We start from the raw sequence: 25,427 nt of genomic DNA, 5'->3' as shown, positions 1-25,427 counted from the left end.
GACATCCACCCCTCCACACCGGCCCCCAACACAATTCATTTTAAGTCTTGAGCGGAATAGAATTAACAATTTCCCCAGCTGATTTGGCCCTTTTAAAGCCCTCATTACACACAAGCATTGTATATATTAGCAATCCCTCGGAGGAATGTGGAACAAGGAATCTTGCGCTCGCCTTATCATGGCCACGTTGTAATATTATAATCAATTAGCATGGATGAGCTAATTGTCCAATCTCTCACTTGCTAATTAAGCGCAGAAATATAAATGGGACAAACTAATGCTCCATTTTTTATTTAATATAAAAAGCATGCTTGACTTGAGCTAGTATGGTACATTCGTATTTCAAACAGTGGCTCGTCAATATGTATGAGAATACATCAAAGAGCGGGGATGAGAAAAAAAAATGGGGCCGGCACTGAACGCAGTATCCGATCTGGAATATACAAATGAGGCAGTTATCATTGAATTATTGTGTTTGCATAACACTTTTTTTCTTTTCCAAAATTATTATTGTGCCACTTATACGTAGCCTGCGAAAATACCATCCTTAGGGATGTTTTATTTTTGCAAAGGAAGAGGGGATGTTCATAAATAGGCTGCATTTCAACGCATTTTGACGACAAATTGCAGCAGTGTAAATGCAGTGAAATTTATGCAGAGAGCTTGTCATCGTGTTATCATAAGGCTTTAGTAGTCAATCAAACAAAAGTTATAGGACAGTGTGCTAAAGTGTTGCAAACACTTAATGAAACGAATACCTGCAGTAGTCACAAAATGCATTTTATGTAGTTTTCTTGAGCTTTTTTTCCCCATGTATCTCATATTCAAAGAGTGATTTGTCTGGACTGTATCTTTCACAGTGTTTAATAGGTTTTAGTTCAGGGAAAATTGAAAATCACCACAACTGTCCAATTGCATTTGACGAGGTTTAGCTGTGTCAAGGCTCGTTATCCCTTAGCAATACCAACATCCCGTCACAGACACAGGCAGAAAATATCTCTCTAGAATACCCTAGTAATCTTTTAAAAAAATTGTACCCTGTATAGATATAAGACATGCTAGGCCAGAAGAAGCAAAGCATCTCCAGAACTGCAAAGTAGCGACAGCATACATTTTTGTGACCACTGTGATTATACGAGTGTACTAAATCTTTTCAGTCTGTGTCCCAATCATTCAATTTGCCAAACTGTACTATGTTGACAAGCCAAAGGCTTATGGTGTACCAGTACCAGATGAAGCAAAGCATCCTTTGCACGGGGACATCGTACATTTTTTAGCCCACTGTGATTTCATCTGTTTACTAAATCTTTGGAATACTTGTGTCAATAATTCCAGGGGAGTCGCGTGCTGGTGGCTGCAACACTCCACAAAAAGCGAGACACTACGATCCAGTGCTTCTTGCCACAACACTCCACAAAAAGCGAGACACTACGATCCAGTGCTTCTTGCCACAACACTTATATTTGTCAGTTTTTATGCACACACACATAGACACACCTGCACACACGCCCACACAAACTACTGTCCAGTGGGAGGGGAGTGATGCACTCAGAAAAACGAGCTTTTGTTGCCCGCAGGAGTTTGAAAATGAAAATGTTGCCTCCTTCTTTGTTTCGAGCTGCTGTCAAAAAATTTCCACCTGCCTCCATCGGCGGGAAAATATATCCCGCATTCTACTCGAATATTCACTGCTTGTTAATTATTAAAGGTATGTATTTGAATTATAAATCTACTAGTTATACAGACGTAGGCAAAGCAGGCATGTAGCCTCAGGCTAAATCCCTCCATTAGCCATTATTTTCCAGTCTGCCGTCTCCATATGCCTGCCTACTGTTCCGATGTCATATCCAAAAACACCCAGACATTCCTTTGTACTTGGCTACCCCCCACCTGCTTTGACCACCCCAAAAAATCCCCCCCTCCATACATATATGTGCACCGGCTTTTTGAAGTGGGATGTCACACTTGTCTTAAATATAATGAATCGCTCTCTGCAAGGCATCCCCCGGATCCCAAACACTCTTCCTACCTCGTCCTCCCATGTTTTGCAGCCTTCCGACGTGTCACAAATCATCCGGTGTGAAGGCCTCTCCACTAAATCATTAACATTGTCAGAAATGACTGGGAAGAATCCCCCTCCCACCACCAACATGCGGCGGAGGCACGTGCAATGGGAACGTCGGATGGTAAACAAAAGAGACGCAGCCTTGAACCTGCTTCCCCTTTGTGTTTTCATCGCCTCCTTCTCAGCTTTCAGAACAACAAGGAAGAAGTATGGAAAAGTAAATAAACTGTCAGAAAAAGTTGGAGAAATCACCAGAAATATATATTTTTTCCTAAGAAAAATCTGCGATGGATTTGCTCTGTGGGACATTTTACACACTGGCATCAAACAGAATGACAGCACAAAGCGTGACCACAATTATTGTCATAGTTGATCCATTAAGATTACTTCCATTGGGAATAATTATTTACAGAGTACAAACCAGCACGGTTATATAACCTCATTATCTATACTTAAAATTGTGTTTGTAATAGCTGAAAAACTTCACAAAAACAAGAATCCTCCCATCAGAATTGGTGAAAGTACAACATTATACATAGCCATTGTAGCATAAACAACACTGTAAAGTACATGGCTTTTGGGTTGTTAAAGAGTTTGGGGGCTCTAAATGGGAATCCTCCTGTCACTATGGCTGCCCGCAAAAAAACCCTCCTTTGCCATCAATGCTTAAGCCTCACTTAAATCTTTGCCCACCTATGCCATCATCCATCAAAAGCATAACTAATTTTTCCTTCAATTTCCGCTGCTCTCTGAAGAATCTAAAGGATGATGGATGGAGGACAGCGGCAAAGCACAGTGGTACTGTTTTTAACCTTGCTCAAGTCATTAATCCGCTTTATACCCATGAAGGTAGTAAAGGAGACAATGAATTAGTCATTAAAGCGCAGGTCAGTTTATTAGAATTCCTGATTGAACTGTAAAACCACTTCTACAGGGCTGCCAGGCTAAACAGAGGAATGTGCAAAATCGAGTTAAAGACAAAAAGAAGAAGCTGAGGAAGCAGTCGAAGGGATGGAGAGTCAAGAATTCATGGCTAGTGAAGGCTATTTCAATGATCATCCTGTTAAATACACAATGACTTACGGTGTAGTGTTGTCCAAGGAAATCTAATTAGAATATAAGCACTAGACCAAATTTTACTGATGAATTGATCTGTTTTTTTTAGAAGGTCATGCCCAAATTGTTATCTTTTCAATAAAAAATGTAAAGAGCGTAAATAAAGAATTTGGGAAATATTACAAACATTACATCTAAAATTGGGCAGAAATGTCTTTCAACAAAACAGTACCACAATTCATCAGGAAATTTATTTTGAAGAAGCAATTAAAGCCATTATATTGACATCATAAGCAACGGGTTACCTTCTGAAATACTTGTATTTGATTGGCTAAAACAGTTCTGGCATAGCCAATAACCCAAAACAAAAAAACTCGCTAAACTCTCATGGAATACCAGCATATATACATAGGAGATACAATTATTAGCCACTAGTGTGAAACATGTAAACATCAATTGGCACCATTAAATCCTTATGCGTTGACCTCAATAGATACAAACTGACGAGTAATTGTAAAAAAAGGAAAAGGGATAAGAAGAAAGAAAGTGTGAGGTTATCACAATCACTTATCCTTTCATACTACTTCCTGAATGAAGCAGTATGCCGGCTAACTGACAGCATTCTTTTAAAAGCTGACCTACCAGGAAGGCCATCCATCAAGGCGCAAAGACAGTCTAGAGTGGCTGTAAATCTGAAATGTTTTGTCTATGGTACGACAGTTGCGAAAAGCTCAGAGAACAGCCACAGCAGGTGCAACTATTTATTATTTTATTTATTTATTTTTTAGCGTCTCTATGGTGAGCTCGTGTTTCCGCTTTTAGAGGGTCATTGGTGTTCTTTTCCGAACTTGGAATCTTAATTTGCAAATGAGCTTCCCCTGCCTTCTCTCTGATATTGATGTATTCTGTTTATGAGACAATGCACACAAGAATCCCTCCAATAGCAGCACAGCGGCTCTCTGATTCTAATGAGTGGAAATGCTTATGAGGAAATGTGTTTCTGATGATTAATGCCCCCTGACAACATGCTTTCTCCTTGGATCCAGTGGCAACTCCCCCCACCTCTCAGAAGTCTCCACCCCACAGGGAGAAAGATAGTTTAAAGGTGCTTCCACAGATGAAATGGACAACTTTTAGTATTTCTATCACTAAACAAGTCTTCAGGAAACTTTAAGGAACAATCGGACAAACTTTTACCTTTAATCATGGCATATACAAAATTTGAACATTGTAGTCTTTTTTACTTATTATTAAACATGTTCAAACCACGTCTACCTTTTTTACACACGAAAGATAATAGGAATGCATATAATATCATTTTTTTGAAAAACTAAGGTCTCTTGGTTAAAGGTACAACTTTTTCAGGCTTTTAGGTTAGCTGCATCCCTGTATCTCAACAGAATTTCTCTTCTACTCTAACTTCGTTTTGCGATGAAGACATCATCTCCACGGCAAATGAAATTTGAGCTGTTGTGGGGCACATGATGGCTATGACATTACTGGTAGGTTGCAGTTACTAACAGCAGACACTGGTTATTTTAAACAGGCAACAGCCATCAGGACAGGCTGACATTGTGATGTTTAAATACTTGACATCTGCATGTTTTCAGGGATGTAAACAGCTTTTTGTAATGACACCTAAAGGCTCATAATAGTGATATTTCCCATACTGCAGAAAAATTTGGTTTCCAGTTTGGGGAACGCCAAACACCGGAGTAATATGCTATGACTTTTTTTCTTTTTTTTTTTAAATCAGTGTGGTGTTTGAAATAGTAGTTTACAAGAAACTGCTGAACGGGTTGGAAACATGAGTTGGACGCAATGCCGAAAATGGTTTGGCTCCTAGTTGGAGGTTATAACCTGAACTTCAACATTCCTATTAGGCTGCAGTACTTAACTGTTTATTTAATGTTTTCTTTATTATTATTATTTTTATTAGCAAATTCTCACAATAATCAATCTACCTTAAATAAAAGAATGAATGGGCTTCTTCTGTTATCCTTGGGACCCTTTCTCCTCGATATCGGAATCAATCAGCACTATAGCTTTTGATTTGAAATGCCATCTGCCTTGGCAGATGTAATAAGTGTACACGTGTAGCATATAATCATGCAAAGATTTGTATTAAAAAGTGGTGCAATTTTCCCCCAAGAGAGTGAACGGAATTGCAAAGTATGGATAATTATTTGAAAAAGATTGTCGGAGGATCTATATTATTACTCGAATCAGGTTATATTATAGCCGAGGTGTTTCATCTGTACAGCACTTAGCGATGAGTTTTAACGAACCAGAAACGATTTGCCTTTATACATGGCGGCTCTCCATTCTCTGCAAATGACATCACATATGCTTGGAACCCTTTTCTTTGATTTGTAAGACTCTAATGTGCCATTATTCCGCCGACTTCTACCTAACGACCCAGACCCCGAGCCAGTGGTTCGGCAGCCGAGAGCCCGCTGGGCCAATGAGCTCGGACAAAACGGCGTTGATTGCCAGGGTTTAGCGCCAATGAGCCTGGAATAACAAGGAGCATATTGTACCTTCGGCACTGGGCCGGGGCTTGGCGGCCACGCTAACGGGCCCTCATCGCATGCTCAATGACTGTGTTAATGACCTTCTAACTACCTGGTGGAGCAGGTGAACGTATGGACAAGAGAGAAAATACAGCAGCAGAGCTGAACGACTAGATGCTTTCATTTACAAGTATGAAACAAGACTTGCAAATAGTAAGGTTATATAGTATAAAGTCCCATCCAAACATGGATTGGCAATGCTGAAGTTGAGCACCAAGCAGTGTTCCCTCTAAGCTGCGCGCGTGCGCAATTGCGCACTACTCTCGTCCTCGCTGCGCAGCAGCAATCATATGGCGCGCAGTAAAAAAAAAAAAAAAATCGGATTTTTTTTTTTTTTTTTTTTTACCCCTTTCCCCATGATGGCGCCGTTTAAGCGGCAGCAAGTGGCAGTAGCTCTGTCCACTTATGTTTTTCGTGTTTTACAGCATGTTTTACATGAAAAATGGACAGGTCGCCGAATGGACGTTCCGCCGAACGTTCATTCGGCGACCTGCCTGTCTGTCAAACGTCCGTCGGCGAAACGTCTTTAGGCGAATCATCCGAGTACCGATGATGTCGCTCACACTGGTACTCAGTGCGCTCAGGGAGGTTGACTTTCTGCTCAGACCAACAAAAAATTGGAGGGAACATTGGCACCAAGTAGTGTCCCCATTTTACCTCCGTTCACCAACCTAATTCCTAAAAAACACTTTCTTCAATAATTATAATGACATACTAAAACCATTGGGAGAGTATCTTTGAGGCACCTAAGTTATAATCATTGTTGCCAAACATCTCTGTCAATATTGTGAGTGGCAGGGCATAACATAACTCGACTGAATGCATTAAAAGCGTTTGACACTCCCACTAATTGCGTGTGACTTTTATCAAGCATGGAAAATCAATTTCTGACAATTTCCGCTGTGAAGACACCTCGTCAGCTTGTCTCTGCCAGATGCCAGTGGCAAATGAGAAAAGACAAGCAAAAAAAAAAAGAATAATTAGATGATCAAGATAGGATAAAAACAAAGAGAAACCATAGCGAACTATGCATTTGTTTGTTTTGAACCACAACATATGACATCTGTCACAGAGGTGCGCCTGTGATGGGTGTCAGAAAGAGAGCAAAATGTGGTGGATGCATACCAATGACTGCATACATACATGCATGATTGCACATATGTAAATAGTGACATTGTACATAATCGCCATGCTGAACAGGACAATTGAATTAGCTTAAATAAAAGAGATACAAGCACAAAAAAACACGCGCCCAAAGTAGCTGAAAACTAACCAAAATTCATAATTTCAATAAGAAAATCAAATAAACATGCTTAAAGTCTCTTTACTAAAATGTGTATTCAGAATGCGGCTCTCATCAGAATAGTGCCGTCAACAAACCTATTAAAATAATTTAGCAAATTACTGAATATATACAATAAAGCATAGAAATGGTAAAAATCATAAAAGTCAATAAAATACCACTACTACAACCTGAAGTCAGCTGCACCGTTTGTTTACCGAGTGGAGTGCAAGACAGTTACACTTCCATTATATTACCTTCATCCATATGTTACCACACCTAAAATTTCCTGTTCAAATCCTAATCTCCAAGAAACCAAAGTGTTTATATGGGTCCATGTGAGTGTCCTATAATCTTCATTCCATCAAGCTGCCTCCATGTAACAAACCTTGATATCTATTCATGTGTCTGAACGTCCTATACCCAAGACAATTGCTGCCACAGAACCAGGGTCAGGCTGAACGGTCACTTTACATATCTGCTGGTGTGCAACCACCACTTAAGATTGTCCATTCCTGCCGCTAAGCGCTTGGGGGTTCCGATAATGTTCCTTAGCTCGGAGAAGACAATTTGATGGCTGTCAAATCCAATAAATGACAGGAGGAACCTCCAGATCTCAATCCCCAAACACAGGATAAGGAATCACTTTGTCGCCGAATCACGGGGTCACCCATCACTGTCTAACGGATGCCTTGATTAATCCAAGGCATGGAAGTACATTACGTCCCATTCAGGGGGATGCCTAATTGCCTCTGTCAACCGTCACCTTAATGGTGGACACAATTCCAGCGTAACACTCTCCAGACACCTTCACCCCCAACACCAACCCACCCCCAAGCAGGAATAGCGGGATAAATGGCGACGGCGGCCAGTGTTTACATTGACGCCCAAGTGTTAATGTATGTAGATTTCATTTCTGATGAGTGATTATTTGACTGCTCATTTTGCCCTGAGATTTATGGTGGTGCCTCTATCTCACGACTGCAGTGGCACGCTTATCTTTAATAAAAGAGATGAGGACATTAATCAGGTTTTGTCGGCGGCCCTTACTAAGACATTAAATGCATTGTACGGGGTAAGTAAACACGCTCCGCGTCCTTTTCTGCCGCCGCACTCGGCGGCGAAGGAGGGTGGCGAGGAGGGGAAGAGCCCTCATTATATTTATCATCATTTCACATCTGCTGTTTTTGAAGCAATGTACCATGAGCCCATAAAGTGTATTACAACTGTGCATAAATTTGGCTGATTTGTGGCTGGAGTGGCTAATTCCTTGAGTACATTTAAGAAAAACAAGCACTGAGCCCTGAAATTGCAATTCCATAACGGCTTTAAATTACCGAGTGCCGAGTCACGAACTCGTGTTATACTGGAAGGGTGGGAGGTGGGGGGCCCGGGGTTGCCAGCCCCTCTGCCCAGAGATGGTAACAATAAAATCCGGGATGAGTGAGCCATATACTCAAACAAAATAAAGCCAGATGGGCTGCTACATGGTGACAGGAAGTAGCTATCTTACGACTGTGTCTCATTGGATCCTTTAAGAGTACACTAGAGAGGAGAGGTTAGTGCGCAAGTGCAACCTCCATCACTCTTAAAATTATATGACTATCATAGCACTGGTACAAAAGAGGGTAATAGACTCAATACAGGGCACAGCTGCACTCCAGCTTCAAAACTAGCTCAACAACGTTTTCCTGCCTGCCTGGACCGCTTTATAATAATGGAATAACGAGGTGAAACACAAAGAAATTGCATTTCAACAAACAATAATTGGAAATCTTAACAAAAATATAAAAAAAAACAATTTAGCTTTGAATACAAACATTAGGGTCTCTAGAGTACGCGCCCACAAATCAAATGTGAAATTAAATAACCAGCTGTTATGAAATTTACCAGTCTGCGCCAAAAATTAGGCTTATTTACACATGACCACAGGCTTGTGACCTTGTTGTTATTTTCTAAACAAAAAGAAATATGCTATTTAAAAAAAAAAGTTAAAGCAAACTATTGAAGTTTGTTGTCTGTTAAACTCGTTAATGATATGTTCCTCGTCCAGTTTGGCACGTTACTGGATAAACGTCCAGTTATAAACATCATCTTCGCTTATCTTTTCTGGCATGCTGTGCCTCGTTATTACAAAATCCAATAACAGTAGATTTAATACCCATAAATTGTGTTCATTACAAAGTTATAGTTAAGAAATATCGAAAGTGTACCCCAAAGTGTCATTTTTATCGTGAACGAGCAGGATGATAACATGTAAAAAGGATGGGATGATATTCAAGTCTTGTCCTCGAGCATTATCTGGGAGCTCATAAAGAGATGAAATTTAATTTGATGCTTTCAGTCAATTTAATTGAATTTTAATTGCCACTTTGGACAGAAGGTTTAGATCTAATCAATAAAATATTAAACTTTGGCTCTTTTCACATGAAAAGCAGTGGCTCCACAGTGTAAAAAAAAGGATGTTTATGAGCTCCAGATGCAGTTTGAAAAGAATGCGGCGGCTAAATAACACAAGGCGAACAAGTACCGGTTCTATTAATTACACTGGTGTGGAAGAGCAGTCGGTCACCTTCAAATGAAGGCCTCGTTTTAATGTGCCAAAGCCATAAATATTTGGAAATGTCACACCTTAGGAAGACAGCGTCAGGCCAGAGCTGAAGTGATAAATCAGAGGTGGAGAAGAAAAGATGGCTCTTTGGTATTTTAGAAATAATTACTAGTACAAAAGGGGGTAATGAATTATGCTATACATTACACTAAAACAGACCATTAGGAGAGGATTAGTTTATTAAGCGCATTGTCGCTCTTTAGAATTATCCTGACTATGTTCAATCATACATAATTCATGGAAACAAAAAGCATGTCTGATGGCTCCGTCAATTAATGCGAATTTATGGATTTAATGACTATAATGTTGCTGTTCAAGTAAAAGTATGCCCTCCAAAGTGCCATATTTTAAAAAAAAATGCAAAGACCAAATTAGACTATTGTTGTCGACACCGAATTGAATGATTAATTGCTCAAAACCCACCAAGTGTAGTAACATCTTAACAAATGTTGTATTTATTTGTTTATTTTTTTAAACTTGCTGCAGGAAGATAGAAAATATTAAGCCATGTTAATAGTTAGACATTCTAATCGATGCTTGTAGGAGCAGCCTTAATGTACACGGTTGTAAATAGTAAAGATGGCACTAATATAGATATTTTTTGAACTCATCAAGTGGGGATAAAGTTGAATGTAGGCCAGTAGAGCGTCAACTACAGCCCCTATTGCGCACACAGTTATAAATCAACAAGAACCTTACTCAGGCTGCTCCATGGCTGAGAGGAATTTATCCTGCATCGTGATAGAGAGAAGCCTGTGAGAGAAAGACGGCATGGCCTATCCTTTAAAGCTCATAAAAGTCTAAATTAAATATCAAATGGAAGCACTGATGGATAGCATCCCCACTATGATTTCCACCTCAACAACCCATCCCTACCCTGGCCCCGCCTTCTCACTGCCTCCAACGACAGGTGTTCCTCACATGACCGAAGAGCTAGACAATTTTATTAAAGTGATGGTTCGCATGTATAGGAAATAACAGTCAAGGCAAGTGAAAATAACAATGGGCCATTGGTATGCTCCCCTCCCTAAGACTTCAAAGTGCCATTTGTCAAAGCAAGAATTACAGTCGGCATGATGTTCTAAATCCATATTTTTAAAAATCATGATGTTGGCCGTCCTCAACAAAAGAAGCTTTCAAAAGAATTCCTGTTACCACGTCAAGAGTGGGGCTATCACTACGTGGGCTAAAACTGTACATTACAGACCATCAATTGTCGCCTTGCTTTGTATCATCCCCAAGAGAAAATCCCAATCTGCTCTTGAGCCTACGGCTGATGGACACCCCATTATTCACTGCCGCTTCCTCAACCGGGAGAAATGAGCGGAGACAAGCATAAAAAGGACAGCCTTAAGATTAATCCCTCCGCTTTTCTGGTGCTTTTTGAATCCAAATGAAAAAGACGATTGGCCTCCCTTAATCAAAAAGTTTTTATCTTGTTTCATTTGCGTGTCCCGTGAGTTGACACTGGGGAGGGCAACGAGAGGGATAATTGTACTGTAACAAATGAGTACTATTGAAACAAACTCATCCTCCTCCATCAGTAATACTCGACACTAGTTTTGGGACTGACGTCTAGTCACCATCAGTGGGGTACACTTTGGCAAAATGCCTTTGTATCCACTTTGTCCCAATGTAAATGTTCTTTTTGTCTTGAGTATATCTTCAACAGTGATTGTTATGCTTGCACAATGATGGAGCAGTTTCTCAAGACCACCGCAACCCAAGTCAAAATTTAAGAATTCTAGCCAAATTGGACTATTCATTTCGCCAAATCGGACAGTTTTGTCTTATCGTGGCTGCGCGAGGCAAAATGAGATGTGAATTGGCTGTCAGGGAGCTCACAGCCATCAGGTGAGCTGTAAGTCACGCCTGTAGTCACCTGAGCCTCACACAGCATGACTCCACACCGCCACGCTTCGCCTCGCATCACTTAGCAGAGGGGTGCAAATTTGTTATCACCCTGGTGTTAATGAAGTGTGGGCTCTTGTGGGCCTAATGAGAGTGGGCTTCAATGGAGTGAAAGCACACAGTAAAGTGTGATGTCCCCCTGATTTCCATAATTTAGGAAGCATGGAAGGTACTTATGTTCAGATTTTAAGGACAGAGTTATATGTCAGGGTGACTGAATTTCAGCCAAGTCTAAAGTGATTTCATTTTACAGCAGCCAAAAGAATGGCGCAGCCCACACCTCCATACTGTGCATGGAAGTCTACGCGGGTATTCAGATGACAAATTGTATAGGCCACTGGGGGACGAGAGAGCCAAGTTGCTGCCTCTCCGCAAAACATGTTGAGGGAGGCGAGAGGGATGGACGGACCCTTGCTTTTGCCTGCTTTCCGCCTGTTCTTTCCCCAAATTGGCAGCTGGCAGGCAAATGAATGCGGTGCAAAGTGAGCCCACTGAAGTGCAGGGTCCTGCTGTTCTGGCAACAAAGGAACTCCGTGTGAGACATCTGCTGTTCAGTTATCAGAATACATTTGTCACGTGCCTTTCCTTTGCTCCTTGACCCCAGGCCTTCCCGCACCCAGGTCGTTTCTTTCAAGCTACTTCATTCCTTTGCCTCCTCTTCCTTGGACGAGCAATTATATTATTCCATTTACCTTTGTTGTTCAAACGATGAAAGGTCTGGCATTCAACCCCAAAGGGTTTTCCATTGGGTGAACCCTGCGCGAAGGATCAAAAGCAGCCTGAGGAAGCAATGTCTTTATGAAGCATGTTCACACAAGACAAAAAAAAAAGTAAATTGCGCTTACACACCATGATTAATTAACCCTAATGAATGCAATTGTTTGGCGCCACGCTCACTTGGGCTTCTGCCAGCTGGTCTCCAGTTTCTCTGTGTACATGCAGCCTTTTCACTGCGCAGTACTGATTCGACTCTCCTCTCCTCATTGTATTGCAGGAAATGGCAAACCTGGTCTGGGGTATCGAATCAAATCACTAATAATCAATAAAGACAAACACAAGTCACAAGATAAGGCGTTGCTGGAGTGCTGTGCTCAAGACGACAGTATCTGAAACCAAGACTTGATTGAGACCAGAACTCACTCAGACTGAGACAATATGAAACTGTGACCAGACCAAGACCACAAAAAATTCCATAAGATGTTTTTCGTAGTTTCAGGTATTTACATGTGTCGTAGAAAACGACCAAGAAAATTTTTTTGGAAGTCCAGACCAAGACAATACAAGGCCCAGGTGTTACGACACTAGGATATCTGTCTCAACAGTATAAGAATAAGTTGTTGGTTGTTTCATAGTCTATTAAATATTTCTCATACAAGTATTGATACTAAGGCGTACCATTTTTTTCCACAAAGAAAAAGCACTCTAAATCTTTAAATTCCTTTCTAATGGAATATTATTTTTGCATCAGCGATCATCCCAAAAAACACAGACCCAAGTTAACAAAGTCAAATCCAAAACAGAAGCAGTAGTGACACAAAAAACGACTGCAAAGTAGACTTCCCGCCTGATCTCACGCTACTACCATTTACTTTAACATTTAATCCCCGTTAAGTGTGTCATTTGGTTTGCACGCTCCTCATTCAGCACCGTGTCCTTCACTATGTCTTAGTGGTGCACACTTTCAGGAAGGTTGTACATCCAGGAAGGGACAAAATCCCCTCATCACCACCACTCGTGCACCACGTGTAAACTAGATGACTTCCTTCAGGCAGGTGGCACATATCCAGATGTTCTCTCAGTTTCCTCCAGACGTGCATGTCTACTTATGCGTATGCACGAATGTATCGCTCGACGAACCCCCCGAGCCGGTGACCTCTCAGCTCTCCCCAACAACATCACCACTGGAGCACTTTACACCATAATGACTTGTATCGCCCCAGGCCCTGACACATCTGTGTTCTCCCTTCCTCCATCTCTGCCTCACCTCCTTTATCGTTCTCCCTTTGACTCTACTTTTACATTTTCTCCTGTGTATCATCACTCACGAGCAGGTGCTTCCCTCATATTGTTCTACAGCACAGGTACAAGGATTAATAACAATAAATTTAAAAGGAAATGTATGGACCGCTTTGTGATGACTTGGGTTGAAGTGTCCCAAACTTTGGTGCACACATTTTCGTTGATACTGAATATTAATACTATATCTGTGGGTACTTAAAATATCTATTTCAGAACTCAAAAAAGATCATACTTGTGAATATAGTACTGTCGACACAGAAGTTTCTGGATTTATACACATACACTTTTATGCACACCTATCTGGACACACACACACACATACCTACACATGCACGCACCCACACTTTCCCCCTCGCCACACACAGTGTCTTGTTTTCAGGTTCATTAAGTCCCAGTGTTAGCCAGAGTGGCTGACAGGATGAGGAACAGTGCAGAAATCTGCCCCTGCAGGTATCCATTCACATTATCATTGGGAGAAAGCCCCTCTCTCGTTCTCAGCAATGCCCTTGTTGCAGTTCAGGGCTAGAGTAGAGGGGTGGTCAGGGTTGCACTAATTAGTGAGACAAGGAGCGATTGAAAATAAGTCCATTACACCCATGTGGGCCCAAAAGATGCAAGTACCTGTAATATAGCTGCTAACAATGAGCATCCAATCAATTTTTCTCTCCTGCGGGATTTTAATTTTTTCAATCATTACAATGTAGCAAATGCAGGGAAAGAAAAGGAGGGTTGGAAGTGTCATTGATCATTAAGGGCTTTTCAATTTCAAATTTTTAATGCACATCATTGAGGACTTCTGGGTTTACACTCAGTATTTAGGTCACCAGAAACCCTGCTCACACTGATTAGAACCTGCCTTTTGACTCCAATAACCCACTAAAATGAGCACAGAGCAGAGAGAAATCTTACGAGAGGTGCAGATATGCATCAGGAAGGCTCTTACCAAGGCGTAAGATAGAAACAGAATGACTGAAAAAGCTAGACATGCTAATACAATTCCATGCCACAAACACCCTCAGACAAAAACTGGCACAGCTCAAGAACAGAAGCAAAATAAGTGATGTACTGCAGATTGGGATCAACCTCTAAACATGGCAGTACATAGAAAAGCATTTTTTCCCCCCCCGAGTCCTGAGCAAGCAGTTTATTTGTATTGACTAAATATTCTGGTTAAAATCACATTTGAAACATGTATGAGCTAAATTTAAAGATACCTTAAAATTCCTTATACGCTTTGGGTACTTTTAAAAGATATCACACAACCCCAGGGAACAACTTAAACGGTGCAAAAAAATGCATAGTGTGTGTCCTTTAGAGAAATCTAAAGGCTAGACTACGTTATTTACAGTATAACGTCATATCCATTAAATGACGTGTTCGATTTGGATGGTGGTTCTACGCTGTCAGTGTGGTGCGACTGGCAGTATTTACGAGCGTTGATTTAACTACCGGATAGGGTCCTCTTGTGAAACACGAGCCAGTTCCAGCATTTAACCTCGCCATACTAATTTATGCGCTGTGGCATAAGGTAGTTCATCATCTGCTCTTTGGGGAGAGACGCTCATCTCATTAGGCGGGATTTAATGAAATGCGAGGATGTGCTTGGTAACAAAAAAAAAATCCAGTGTAAATCCTGCCTTCTATAAGGCCTGAAGAGAGTACAGTTGAGTAGCTGTGAACTCCATAAAAGCGGAAAAAGCTCATTAAGCTGCAACCCGGAACCACGTGCAACCAAGCTAAATTCATCACAATGCTTCATGCGTAATATTTACTAGCCAACAGCCCACCGCCGTAACGGATGACATGCCGCTAGTCGCTTTCCTTTTGATGTCACCGTATTTGTGGTGACATCAAAAGTCTTGTGCATCTTAAGCACCCTCTCCCCCAATAGCCTGCAGCCAATTCGGACGTATTAAAGTCGTTTGAACGCAGAGAGAGCAGAATGAGGGCAGACCGTTGACTGTTCGTGGCGCGCGAGGAATAAACGTCGTCGTCATTGACATCAATGTTGGATTTTACATAAAATTACTTACTTACATACTGGTGTGTTGATTTAATTTGTCCAGACCAAGTTCGAGGAGTTGATTCAGATGGGCACCGCGGGGAAGCCCCCATGCTTTCTCTTCCATATGCCAAAACCCTGCAAGTTCACAGAGTAGAAAATATAAATATAAAATCATTTTTATGTATTAACATAATCGCACACACTTTTATTTGCCAACACCCTCTGGCCAAATGATTTGGTGCACACTTTTGCAATTGAGGGGGTTGAACCTGTGCTGGGAATGGATTTAAAAACATGAAGTGATAAACATTTTTAATTTATGTTAAATACAAGTTCTCATAAAATGAATGATTGACAATTAATACTGATTCTCACATAGCCAAAAGTAATGAGACAACTAGCTCCTCAACAGTTTCAAGGCAAGGGGCATTTATGCTTACTGGAACAGGATTCTTCTTTTTCATATTTCATATTCTAGATTTAGATAGCGAACTAAATGGAGACCCTATATATATATATATATACATATATATACATATATATACATATATATATATACATGTATATATATACATATATATATACATACACATATATATATATATATATATATATATATATATATATATAATTTTTTAAAGCACAGCAACTTTTCCATTTAAGGCTACAATTTAGTGAAATATTGTATTTTTATATTATATCATAAAAGAAAACTAACGTGATTTATCCACACAATGTGATTCTTTGTGGCCAAGTCAGCTTTCACAGTTGATCTGACAGAAAAGCCATCACCTAGAGATCTTTCTAAAAGCTGCCAGTTTTGCCGTTAACTACCAAAAGTGCAAAGGGCTCAATCTCCTATTCGCCGTACCAATTTTGAAAAATCCTTTTTTTGTGTGCAAATGACTTATTATTATTTCCTGTGATTTCTAAGGGCAAATCATTCTGAATGATTGCAATTGAAAATGTGAAAATTCAGAGAGGGGGGAAAAAGAAATGTCTGTCGGGAAGTCTTTGGGGGGTGAGGGTGAAAAGCGAGTGAAAGGCTGTAATTATTGGAAATAGTCTGATAATGTGTATTATCATGCCATTAAATGTAAATGAGATGGAGCTAAAAGGCCCAACGTGGACGACTTGTGGCTTGCTGTAGGGTACCACAAAAAAAAGACAAGTGAAAGAGGAAGGGGGAGACCGAAAAAAAACTGTATTTGGGAAAAAGACATGTTAGTGTTGTTCATTTTTGTACAGATATAATTAAAGGAAGAAGTGACTGGTAAAGAAATGGTCAAGTTAGCAAAATCTTAGAGGATGCACCTCAATTGTAGAAGTTGTCTTGATGCACACTGAAATGTCGTGTGTTTTGGTGTGCACGCGTGTGTATGTGTTGCATCATTCCTCTCCAGCTGCTTAATAAGGCCATTTGGACGAGCGAGCACCTCCCACCACCCCCCTTCTAAGAAACATTACGCTGAATATTAATGTGCTGGTCCGAGACGTGTGCTATTAAATTGGGCTGGCCATTTCTCTCTGCCCTTTTCCAACCACTGTACACGAGTTAATGAATCGTGGGTAAAACAGTGGACACAAAGGAACCACGGCGAGATGGAGAGAGAGGGAAAGAAAGAAATTAGGTGCTGAGGTGGGTGTCAATTTTTCAAGAAAAATGAGGCATGAATGTCGCCAGATTTGTAGCTTGTCACTCGTGAACGAAGAATGAAGAGAATAGAGGGTGTAAGGAGTAAAAAGCTTTACAATGTAGCATCACCCAGTTGTCAAGTATACACATTTCTGATTCATTTGACTACATTACGATCAATCAAGTGTTATTTTTAAAGGTATACGAGAATTTTTCTGCATTTTGAACTCAGTTTTTATGTCAGGAGACCTCTTTTCCTACGATTTAATAGTTCACAAAAGCCATCCCCTTATTTAAATCTCATCAAACATGATTAAAGGTAGCTCTAATAGTCAGGTTTGCAGTATTTTTTTAATCCATATGAAGTGTAATAAAAGATTTTTGGTAATAGTCGCTATTTCTTCCAGCTCAGCAGACATTTTTTTTTCCAAACGGTAAGACAGGAGCATTCTTATTACTCTCCAGAGTGGCGCGCAATTGCAGCCTCAGCAAACGCAAGCCGTTACCAGACATAATTTGCGGCGAATAGCCAGAGGAGGGGGCGCTTTTTGATATGCAGAAGAGCTGACCTCCCGGACCGCCACTTTAATTGGGTTTTTAATTTTCCGGGCCATCTGACGGTATCAGACGCGAAATCTACCCACCGTGACGAGAGGAAACCGACGCAAAGAGGGGCATTTCGGCGGGGGAATAAAAGCGAAGGGGAGTCCAAAGGCGAAAAGGAGGGCTTGGGATGGAAATTTGCCATTAGGAGTGAGGAGTGTGGCTTTGTACACCAGTGAAGGCCGTTGACAGGATGCCACCCTCGGAGACGGGAGTAAAAGTGCAGGCTGTTGCACACAAAAGGCCCAACTCGAGCACTTGAGGTGCAGGCCTCGTGCATAGGCTGCTGAAAAGAACCTTGTGGGGTACTGTTGAAACTAAGGTCATTTGGACAGAACTCTATGAACCAAAAACATTTTAATTGACTGTAGTATACTGTTGTGTATAGATTTTCTTTTAATTTTGATTAAATTAGTACAAGTTTTGGGACGGTCGAAAATGGAACATATTTTCTAGGGGTGTTTTGGCATAGAAAGAAGTAGACATTCATTCCATTTAAACTACTAAATGGCACACTTTTTTGTAGTTTGGCTGGAGTTGCGACGCAAATGCAAATTGTCTTTTTTTTTACGAGCAACAGCTTGTTTTACTTTTAAGCTAAATTAATCCACAAAACTGTAAATATGTTACATTGGCAGGTGACTGTTTTGTCTTTTGTTGCATATTTTACTCTAAGGTATTAGGTTTATTCTTGGTTTATCCTCCTGACTACCAGTAGTTCAAATTTGTCCTCTGTAGAGGACATTTGTAAACCTAAATATCTCCCACCTAGCGCATCCAATCGCATTCACTTCTTTTGTGCTCTATAGAAGACATACAGAGCTTCCCAATGATACCAAAATTATTTTGCAGTATTCCAATTACTTGACATAGATTGGGGAATTTCAAAATAAATGTGATTGGGCAACATTTTTTTTCTTGGTTGTCAGGAGGTTATGATAAATTACTGCCCCAACCCCCCCAAATGCAACATAGTGCAATGCAACTTTTATATTTTTCCCCTCTTTCATTATGCATTCTTTGGATTGTGCGAATTATACTCGTGCGACTTATACTGGCACCACTGGCAGCTAATGAGTAGATCATGTGGGAAAATTTCATTTGGCTCACACCTGAGAAGAGGTATGCCAATTCTTCCCTTAGTACTATCATATTTATCACGAACACCAGTTCATCTGCGTGGCAATATCGTCATATGTGGGACTGCTACATGTTTTCCTCAGATCGGGATTTCTTACCCCCGCTGCGTGTTTGTTCAATTGGCGAGAGACCACACAGGGTTTCAGGACCCTCTAATCTCCTACGCAAACAAGACAGCAATTACACAGGCGAAGATAACGAGGGGACGTTTTCATCCACAGTGACAGTACAAGCGTATCGGGGATGTTGGGCGAAAAGAAAGCGAGAAGAAACGGAGGGAGTGAGGGTTCACCTGCATGTCAGCATCCACTCGGGCCAATGTGACGCCCACACTGTTGTCACTACAAATGGACGGGCTTATCTGACGGGCTACAGGAAGAGCTGAAGTAGGGGCAGGATCTCACCGCTACTGACAAACTGACATATTTAGAAGTTGTTGAATTCAATAAGGACAGCACAGTTTACTCGAAGTTGATACGTCCGCCTAACATTCATCACGAGATCAAAGATAGTTGGGAGATTTGCATGCCCTCTGAATCATCAAACATTAATTTAATTTTTTTTAAACATGTTAATATTACAAAATCAACCAATAATATATTGATTCATTCACTGTATTTTACACAATGTGAACATGTGCTCGATTCAGGTATTCAGTTGAACAGAGAATCATAGCAGGATACTAAATGCAGCATATAGTACCGAATAATCCGTGTGCGGTCGATTGGTCGCCGGTCTTTTGGTCTCCGTCTTTTGGTCGCCGGTCTTTTGGTCGCGGTCTTTTGGTCGCCCCGACCGCGACAACGGGCGACCAAAAGACCGGCGACCAAAAGACCGACGACCAAAAGACCGACGACCAAAAGACCGGCGACAAAACAAGGTAAAACAACACGGTCTACGCATCAATAAAAGCCAACAAAGGCCATGAGCAGTCTCACTGAGCCGACGTGTCAGTGTATAAGAGTTTGTATGTACATGTGTTGTCCCTTTAAGAAGCTACGTCAGTCAGGGTCTTAACAAGTTCTCCAACAAAAAACAATAAAAGTCTTGGAAATTTTGAGCTTTTCTTTAGCCTAATAGTTAATAGGGCATTAAGTATGACTAAATAGTTAGGGTTAGGGTTTGTATTTAGGGAATTTGAGCAACGATTTAAATGGTAATTATCAGTAACCTTCTGGGAAACCAAAAGACCGGCGACCAAAAGATCGGCGACCAAAAGACTGGTGACCAATCGACCGTGTACCGAATAATCATTTTTCAATATTTTTAAAGTTGCTTGTTAGTGGACCTATCGTCTATTATTCACTGGAAAACTTTGGGGATGAGATGTCACTTATTTTACACAAAACCATTTTTGTATTTTTTTTAATTGTCATTTTTTAAATTTGCTGAGATAAAAACTTCAATATATCATGCACATGTTGCCATAGTGGAAAACTCACAAAAGCGATTTCTAATCGTGGAAGAAAATGCTACGTGCTAAGGTAACAAAGGCGGCTGTTTATATGAACAATGGCAACCCTCAAAGTAATTATTACATCCAACATTCATTTAATTGCAGCATTTGGTGTACATTCATTCAACAGTGTAGTATTTTTTTCCTCCAATAAATGAGCTGAGTGCCCCTTTCAGGGACTCGGAAGGGAGAAAGAGCATCATTTGCCTTCAGAACTATGATTTTCACATTTAAATTACAACACAGCTCTCTCATCTAATGTGAGACTGCTTTTTTCTCTTCTTGGTGGCCACACTTTGCATTTATAGCTGATGAGAGAATCAGTGAGACTGCGGCTGTCAGCACGATGGCTCCATCCGAATAAGAATAAGAATATTAATCATCTCTCCTGGGCCTTCTTCTCTCCCGCTCTCTCTAGTGAAGCCTGTAATGTAATTGCAGTTGTTTTCTATATAATCACTAGCCGAATAGAGCGGTTGCCATTACAGACACGCGACAAGGGAGCTTTTGTTTGGATCTTTTGATTTGAAAGTCAGGTTCTTTTTTTATCTGCTGTGCTCAACACAAAAGCAAGTTTGATTGGCGGCAGAGTTTGCATCTTTTTTTTCTTCTTCTTCCACCCTCGCTTGTTGTGTCATGTAAATTGTTATTGTGTTTTACCTCAAGTTGCGGAAGAAGTTTGTCAGAGGAATTTATCCATATCGCCATGTATTTTCCTATTCATTTGTGTGCTCATGTGGTACCCGTGTCTCTGTCCTCGATGCTCAATAGAATGTGGCAATAATTCGACGGTAATAGGAAATTGCCTGCTTTTTCCCGGACACACAAAGTCAAAAAAAACGACCTAACATTAAATAATATGTAGTAAAAAAGAAAAATGGCATGTATTATTTAGGAAAAAATACCCCCCAAAATATAGGTACATTTATGATCAAATCGTTTTTTATAGTGTTACCAAAGTATAATTTTAACCATTTAAACAAGTCATCCAAATATACAATAACAATGAAGATTTTTTTTTACAGAGTACAGGTGTATTTAGTTTTAATTATGTGTGTAAAGTAACAATTTACTGTTATACCGATATAAAAAAGTACCATAATTCAATGCTGCATTTGACACTCAATTATAAGCTAAGGCAAAAGTTAAGTTAAAATTCAATAACTTTAAAGAGTCCCCTATCATTCTCTAAAAATGTAACCATATGTCAACATCTCAAAACCTTAAGTAACTGCACAAGGAAATGTTTGAAGTCAAACTAACGTGTTGCCATTAAGAACAGTGGTTACTTCCTCATTAGTACGCTACCAAACAAAATTCACGATCATTTTCTATCCTGACAAATGCCACCCTCAACTCGATCTCTAATTTGCCACTAACCCCCTATTAGCATGCCTCACTCTCCTTTCAGAGCACAATTCTTTTTTTTTTTCTTTCGAGGAATTCACACTTTTTAATAAAGCAGGACGCCTCAGGACATCACGCGGACGGACAGCTGCGCTGGTGGTCGAGGTGAAAATCAACCCCAGGACATGTCAAAGAGTGAGACTTGCGGGCCTAAAATTAGATGAGGAAATGTGGGTGTCAAGAGTGAAGGCAGAGGAGGGGAAGGAGGTGTCGGGAGAGGCGCGCCCGTCTAGCCTCGTCCAGTCACTGTAAATCAGCGCCCCAACGCATGACTAAAGGTTGCGCCTGAGGAAGTGGCTTCCTGGAGTCAAAAGTGCAGCAGTATTTATATAATAACACACTTTCATTCCAATGTGGCAATGTAACAAAGCCATGGGGAGTTATGCCGTCTTCTCCTGATGTGAGAAATTATTAACAGAATGAAAGTAACGAGCAGGATATAAAAATAAAAATGGTCTTGCAGTGTTTGTTTCCTTTCTCTTGTTTGAATGTTTGATAAAGGAACGGCGAAAGAAATTGTCGCTACTTCAAAAGATGCTCTTATGGTTTATGTAATGAAAATTCAAACTGAAGTTGATGTTGTTTGTATTTAACCCACTTATACGCCCTTGACCATTCAAATGCATGATGGCTCATCAATAGAATTTATCAAATGGCCGACAATCCCATAAAAAATAAGCCCAGTACTTGCCATTTAGACTAATGTGCCCAAAATATGCTGTATAGTTTTTAATATGCCTGCTGTGTTTGCACAGTGGGGATCTCACAGGGGACGACCAAGACGTCTATTCCAGGTCACCGGGGTTGGCGGTGATTACACAGACTCCTTTTAGCAGCGTCGGAACTAGCGAGCAGAAGGAAGACTACGGTGAGGGTTTGGCCACATTTGTGCTTTTTGTTGTGCTATTATTCCGCTTGCTGATTGAGAAAATAAGTGAGGCATTCTCTCAAGCTTTTACAGCCTCCACCCTCGGTCTACTCAAAAACGTCCCGTTGTTCCAATGTCACTCCCTGCGTTTTCTATTTGCATTCATCCTTGGTTTCTTTCTCACAAGGTCACTCATGGATTTAAGTACAGGGGCTCTTTTAAAAATCTGTGTTTTCATAGAAAAGTCCGGTATGGCTCAGGAAAGCTATTGTAACATTTCTGTACGATACCCTAAAAACGACATACATTTCCATTGTCAATGGAATTCCATAGTCAGGGGGGATTGGCTCCAGCACCCCGGCAACATTTGTGAGGATAAGTGGTACGGAAAATGAAGGAACAAATAAATGAATTAAAACCTCACAAATATTCAGATCATCAAATTTGTTGATTTTTTTTTCATTTAAAGAAAGTACTGTACCCCCAAATAAAAGACTATTTCAATCTAATAACATAGCAATAAAGCCATCAGTGTTATCTCTATTTAAACAAACGGACATGAACATTCAACCCAGACTACATATGCTCCAGGAATTAAATACAAGGTACTTTAGGGTTAAGTGGCATTGCAAACCCCATGGGCCCCCTCCTCTCAAGGCACCCCTGCAATGCTTGATTTATTTGCTTTTGTATAAAGCCAAATAAGGAGATTTGAAGAGATAAAAAGTAAAGGGCACTTCAATCCACTAACACACTTATGTTATTGTGCAGTCTGGCCCACTATTGTGTGTTAAGATCTTCGTTCTGTTTGGTTACTTAATGCTAATTAGCCCCCACTCAGGGGGTTATATATTCATTGGTCAATTGTTTGCTAGTTTGTTGAGAAGGGATTACACAAAAAGTAGTTGTGTGGGCAGGGACATGGAATTAGGAGGATGTTGGGTATTACTGTTAACTTGTTATTAGACGCCGACAAGTCGAACTGTGACGTTAATGTGTTGTTAATTATACACATCTTCCCAAAAGTCATTTTGAGAACCACATTTTCATTTTTGATCTCAGAAGGTGTGGTAAAAAGATGTTTTTAGTACTGTTCTGAGTTCAAATCAGTTCATATAGCATACAAACATAATAAAAAGGTCTATTTGGAATCCATTTGACCCCATCAAGAATATCCTAGCAAATGATCAAGTAGCAGGAGTTAAAAGGTCAGCAGAGGACAGGTGTTAAAGAAGACATGAACTAGGTCTACGAGATCCATGAGGAGCACGGGAACCTTCACGTGACCCCCCCACCCCCTCATCACAACTTGCCTTTAGGGACAACACAGATAGATGTCCTTATCGTTCCCTGCAGCTCCCCTGCAGCTAACCGACTGGAGTGGGAGTTGTCAATCATGGCTGACTTGTGACGTCTCATTCGGGCCAGGAGACGGGACAGCGGCAGACAAATCGCTCGGAAATGACACAATCACTGTCACGCTATTGATTCATCGCCCTGTTGTCTCAGCACTCAGATACATCTACTTCTGACTGACTGAACATGTTTGGCAAGCGAGCAATGGATATACTTGTGTTGTCTACCACATATGAAATCTTGCCTAAAAATTTTGTCAGTAAGCAAGAAATTGTGATACGGTGTAATGAGATTAATGTGAGGAGGATTCATTTAAGAGTTGATAAGTGAGTTCTTTCTATCTTACTTTCTTACTGTGTAGAGCCAACAACAAAAAAGAATAACTCAAACCGTACTTTTATGGAAGTTACCTCCAAAAGAATAATGGAATCATATAACAACAAATAATGATCCACAAAAAAGGCTTGGCTGTAAATTTGTGCACGAGATGGACATTTCGGAAAACAGGTCTTTGCTAGCCAAGGTTCTCAGTGTTGCATTTGTGAGGGATATTTTTTCAATTTCTTGACTGCAGGGACAACGGACGATAATCCGTTAAATGTCTGCAAACACCTTCCTCCGCCACTGACACCTTATTAAAATATGTAGATTATTTGCAACCGCTTTAGCGTACGATTAAAGCAGGTCTGAATAGGGTGCTCGAGATTCGTTCATATTTGTAATCTTCTAAAAATGTAACAGCGAGCAAGTGCTTGTCAATTAAATGGGACGGAATGATGGGGAAGAGGAAGATTCATCTTCATCTCCTTGTTTCACGCTCGAGTAGCCACAGAGTTATCACTTAACGGGGGTTTCAGATAATTGGCAGCATTTGTGTGTGCGTGCGTGCGAACTCGATTATAGACAAATTTGTATTCTTCACCCAGACAGCAGCTCAACACACGTTGGCAAAGTGCAGCCAAGACGTCAATTATAGGGCATCACTGGGAAAAAATATCATGTTACTCCAACTCGGAGAAAGGTATTAAGAAAAGACGAAGGTCAAAAAACAGCATATACCATCTAATCGGAATTTACGTCATTTTTTTCAAGTTGATTGAATTGCACATTTTGCTAGTTTGTGTGCCATTTTTCCCCACAAGTGGCACACAATACAGATGTAAATAATTAACCTTTGAAGTGGGAAACGTAAGGAACTGAGCAAAATTTTGCAATGTTTATAGGAGAAATGTAACCAAAATTAGTTCCTAGTGGAAAAGGATTGAAATTTTGTTAGGGTAGAAATTAAAATCATACGAGTACAGAGATTTAATTAACTGGTCACTAAAAAAGGATGAAACTTAGACCAGGTACAGTCCATGCCCATGATTAGCGATACTATACAACCTTTGTTCCATAATCCACAAAGGAAGCTAGTCGTTCTCCATCGACCTTATGAC

The 25,427-nt window shown here is 40.4% G+C and overlaps 1 protein-coding gene across 7 annotated transcripts in view; it reads right to left on the bottom strand.

The window, feature by feature from the left end:
- meis2a (Meis homeobox 2a) overlaps positions 1-25,427 on the bottom strand; it is a 137,212-nt gene that overhangs the window by 91,406 nt on the left and 20,379 nt on the right. For 6 of the 7 annotated variants that reach the window (XR_013305066.1, XM_077620227.1, XM_077620229.1 and 3 more), the window contains exon 3: positions 15,555-15,657. Coding sequence is in view for 5 of the 7 variants with exons in the window: in XM_077620227.1 (XP_077476353.1) it covers positions 15,555-15,632 (78 nt within the window). In the remaining 2 variants the exon portion in view is untranslated. Of the gene's footprint in view, positions 1-15,550; positions 15,658-25,427 lie in introns of those variants that run through there. The other variant, XM_077620235.1, reaches the window with a different exon arrangement.

This window comes from Stigmatopora argus, chromosome 15 (genome assembly GCF_051989625.1).
Source record: "Stigmatopora argus isolate UIUO_Sarg chromosome 15, RoL_Sarg_1.0, whole genome shotgun sequence".
In the NCBI taxonomy this organism is placed as follows: domain Eukaryota; kingdom Metazoa; phylum Chordata; class Actinopteri; order Syngnathiformes; family Syngnathidae; genus Stigmatopora; species Stigmatopora argus.
This window is presented reverse-complemented; position numbering and strand designations above follow the sequence as displayed.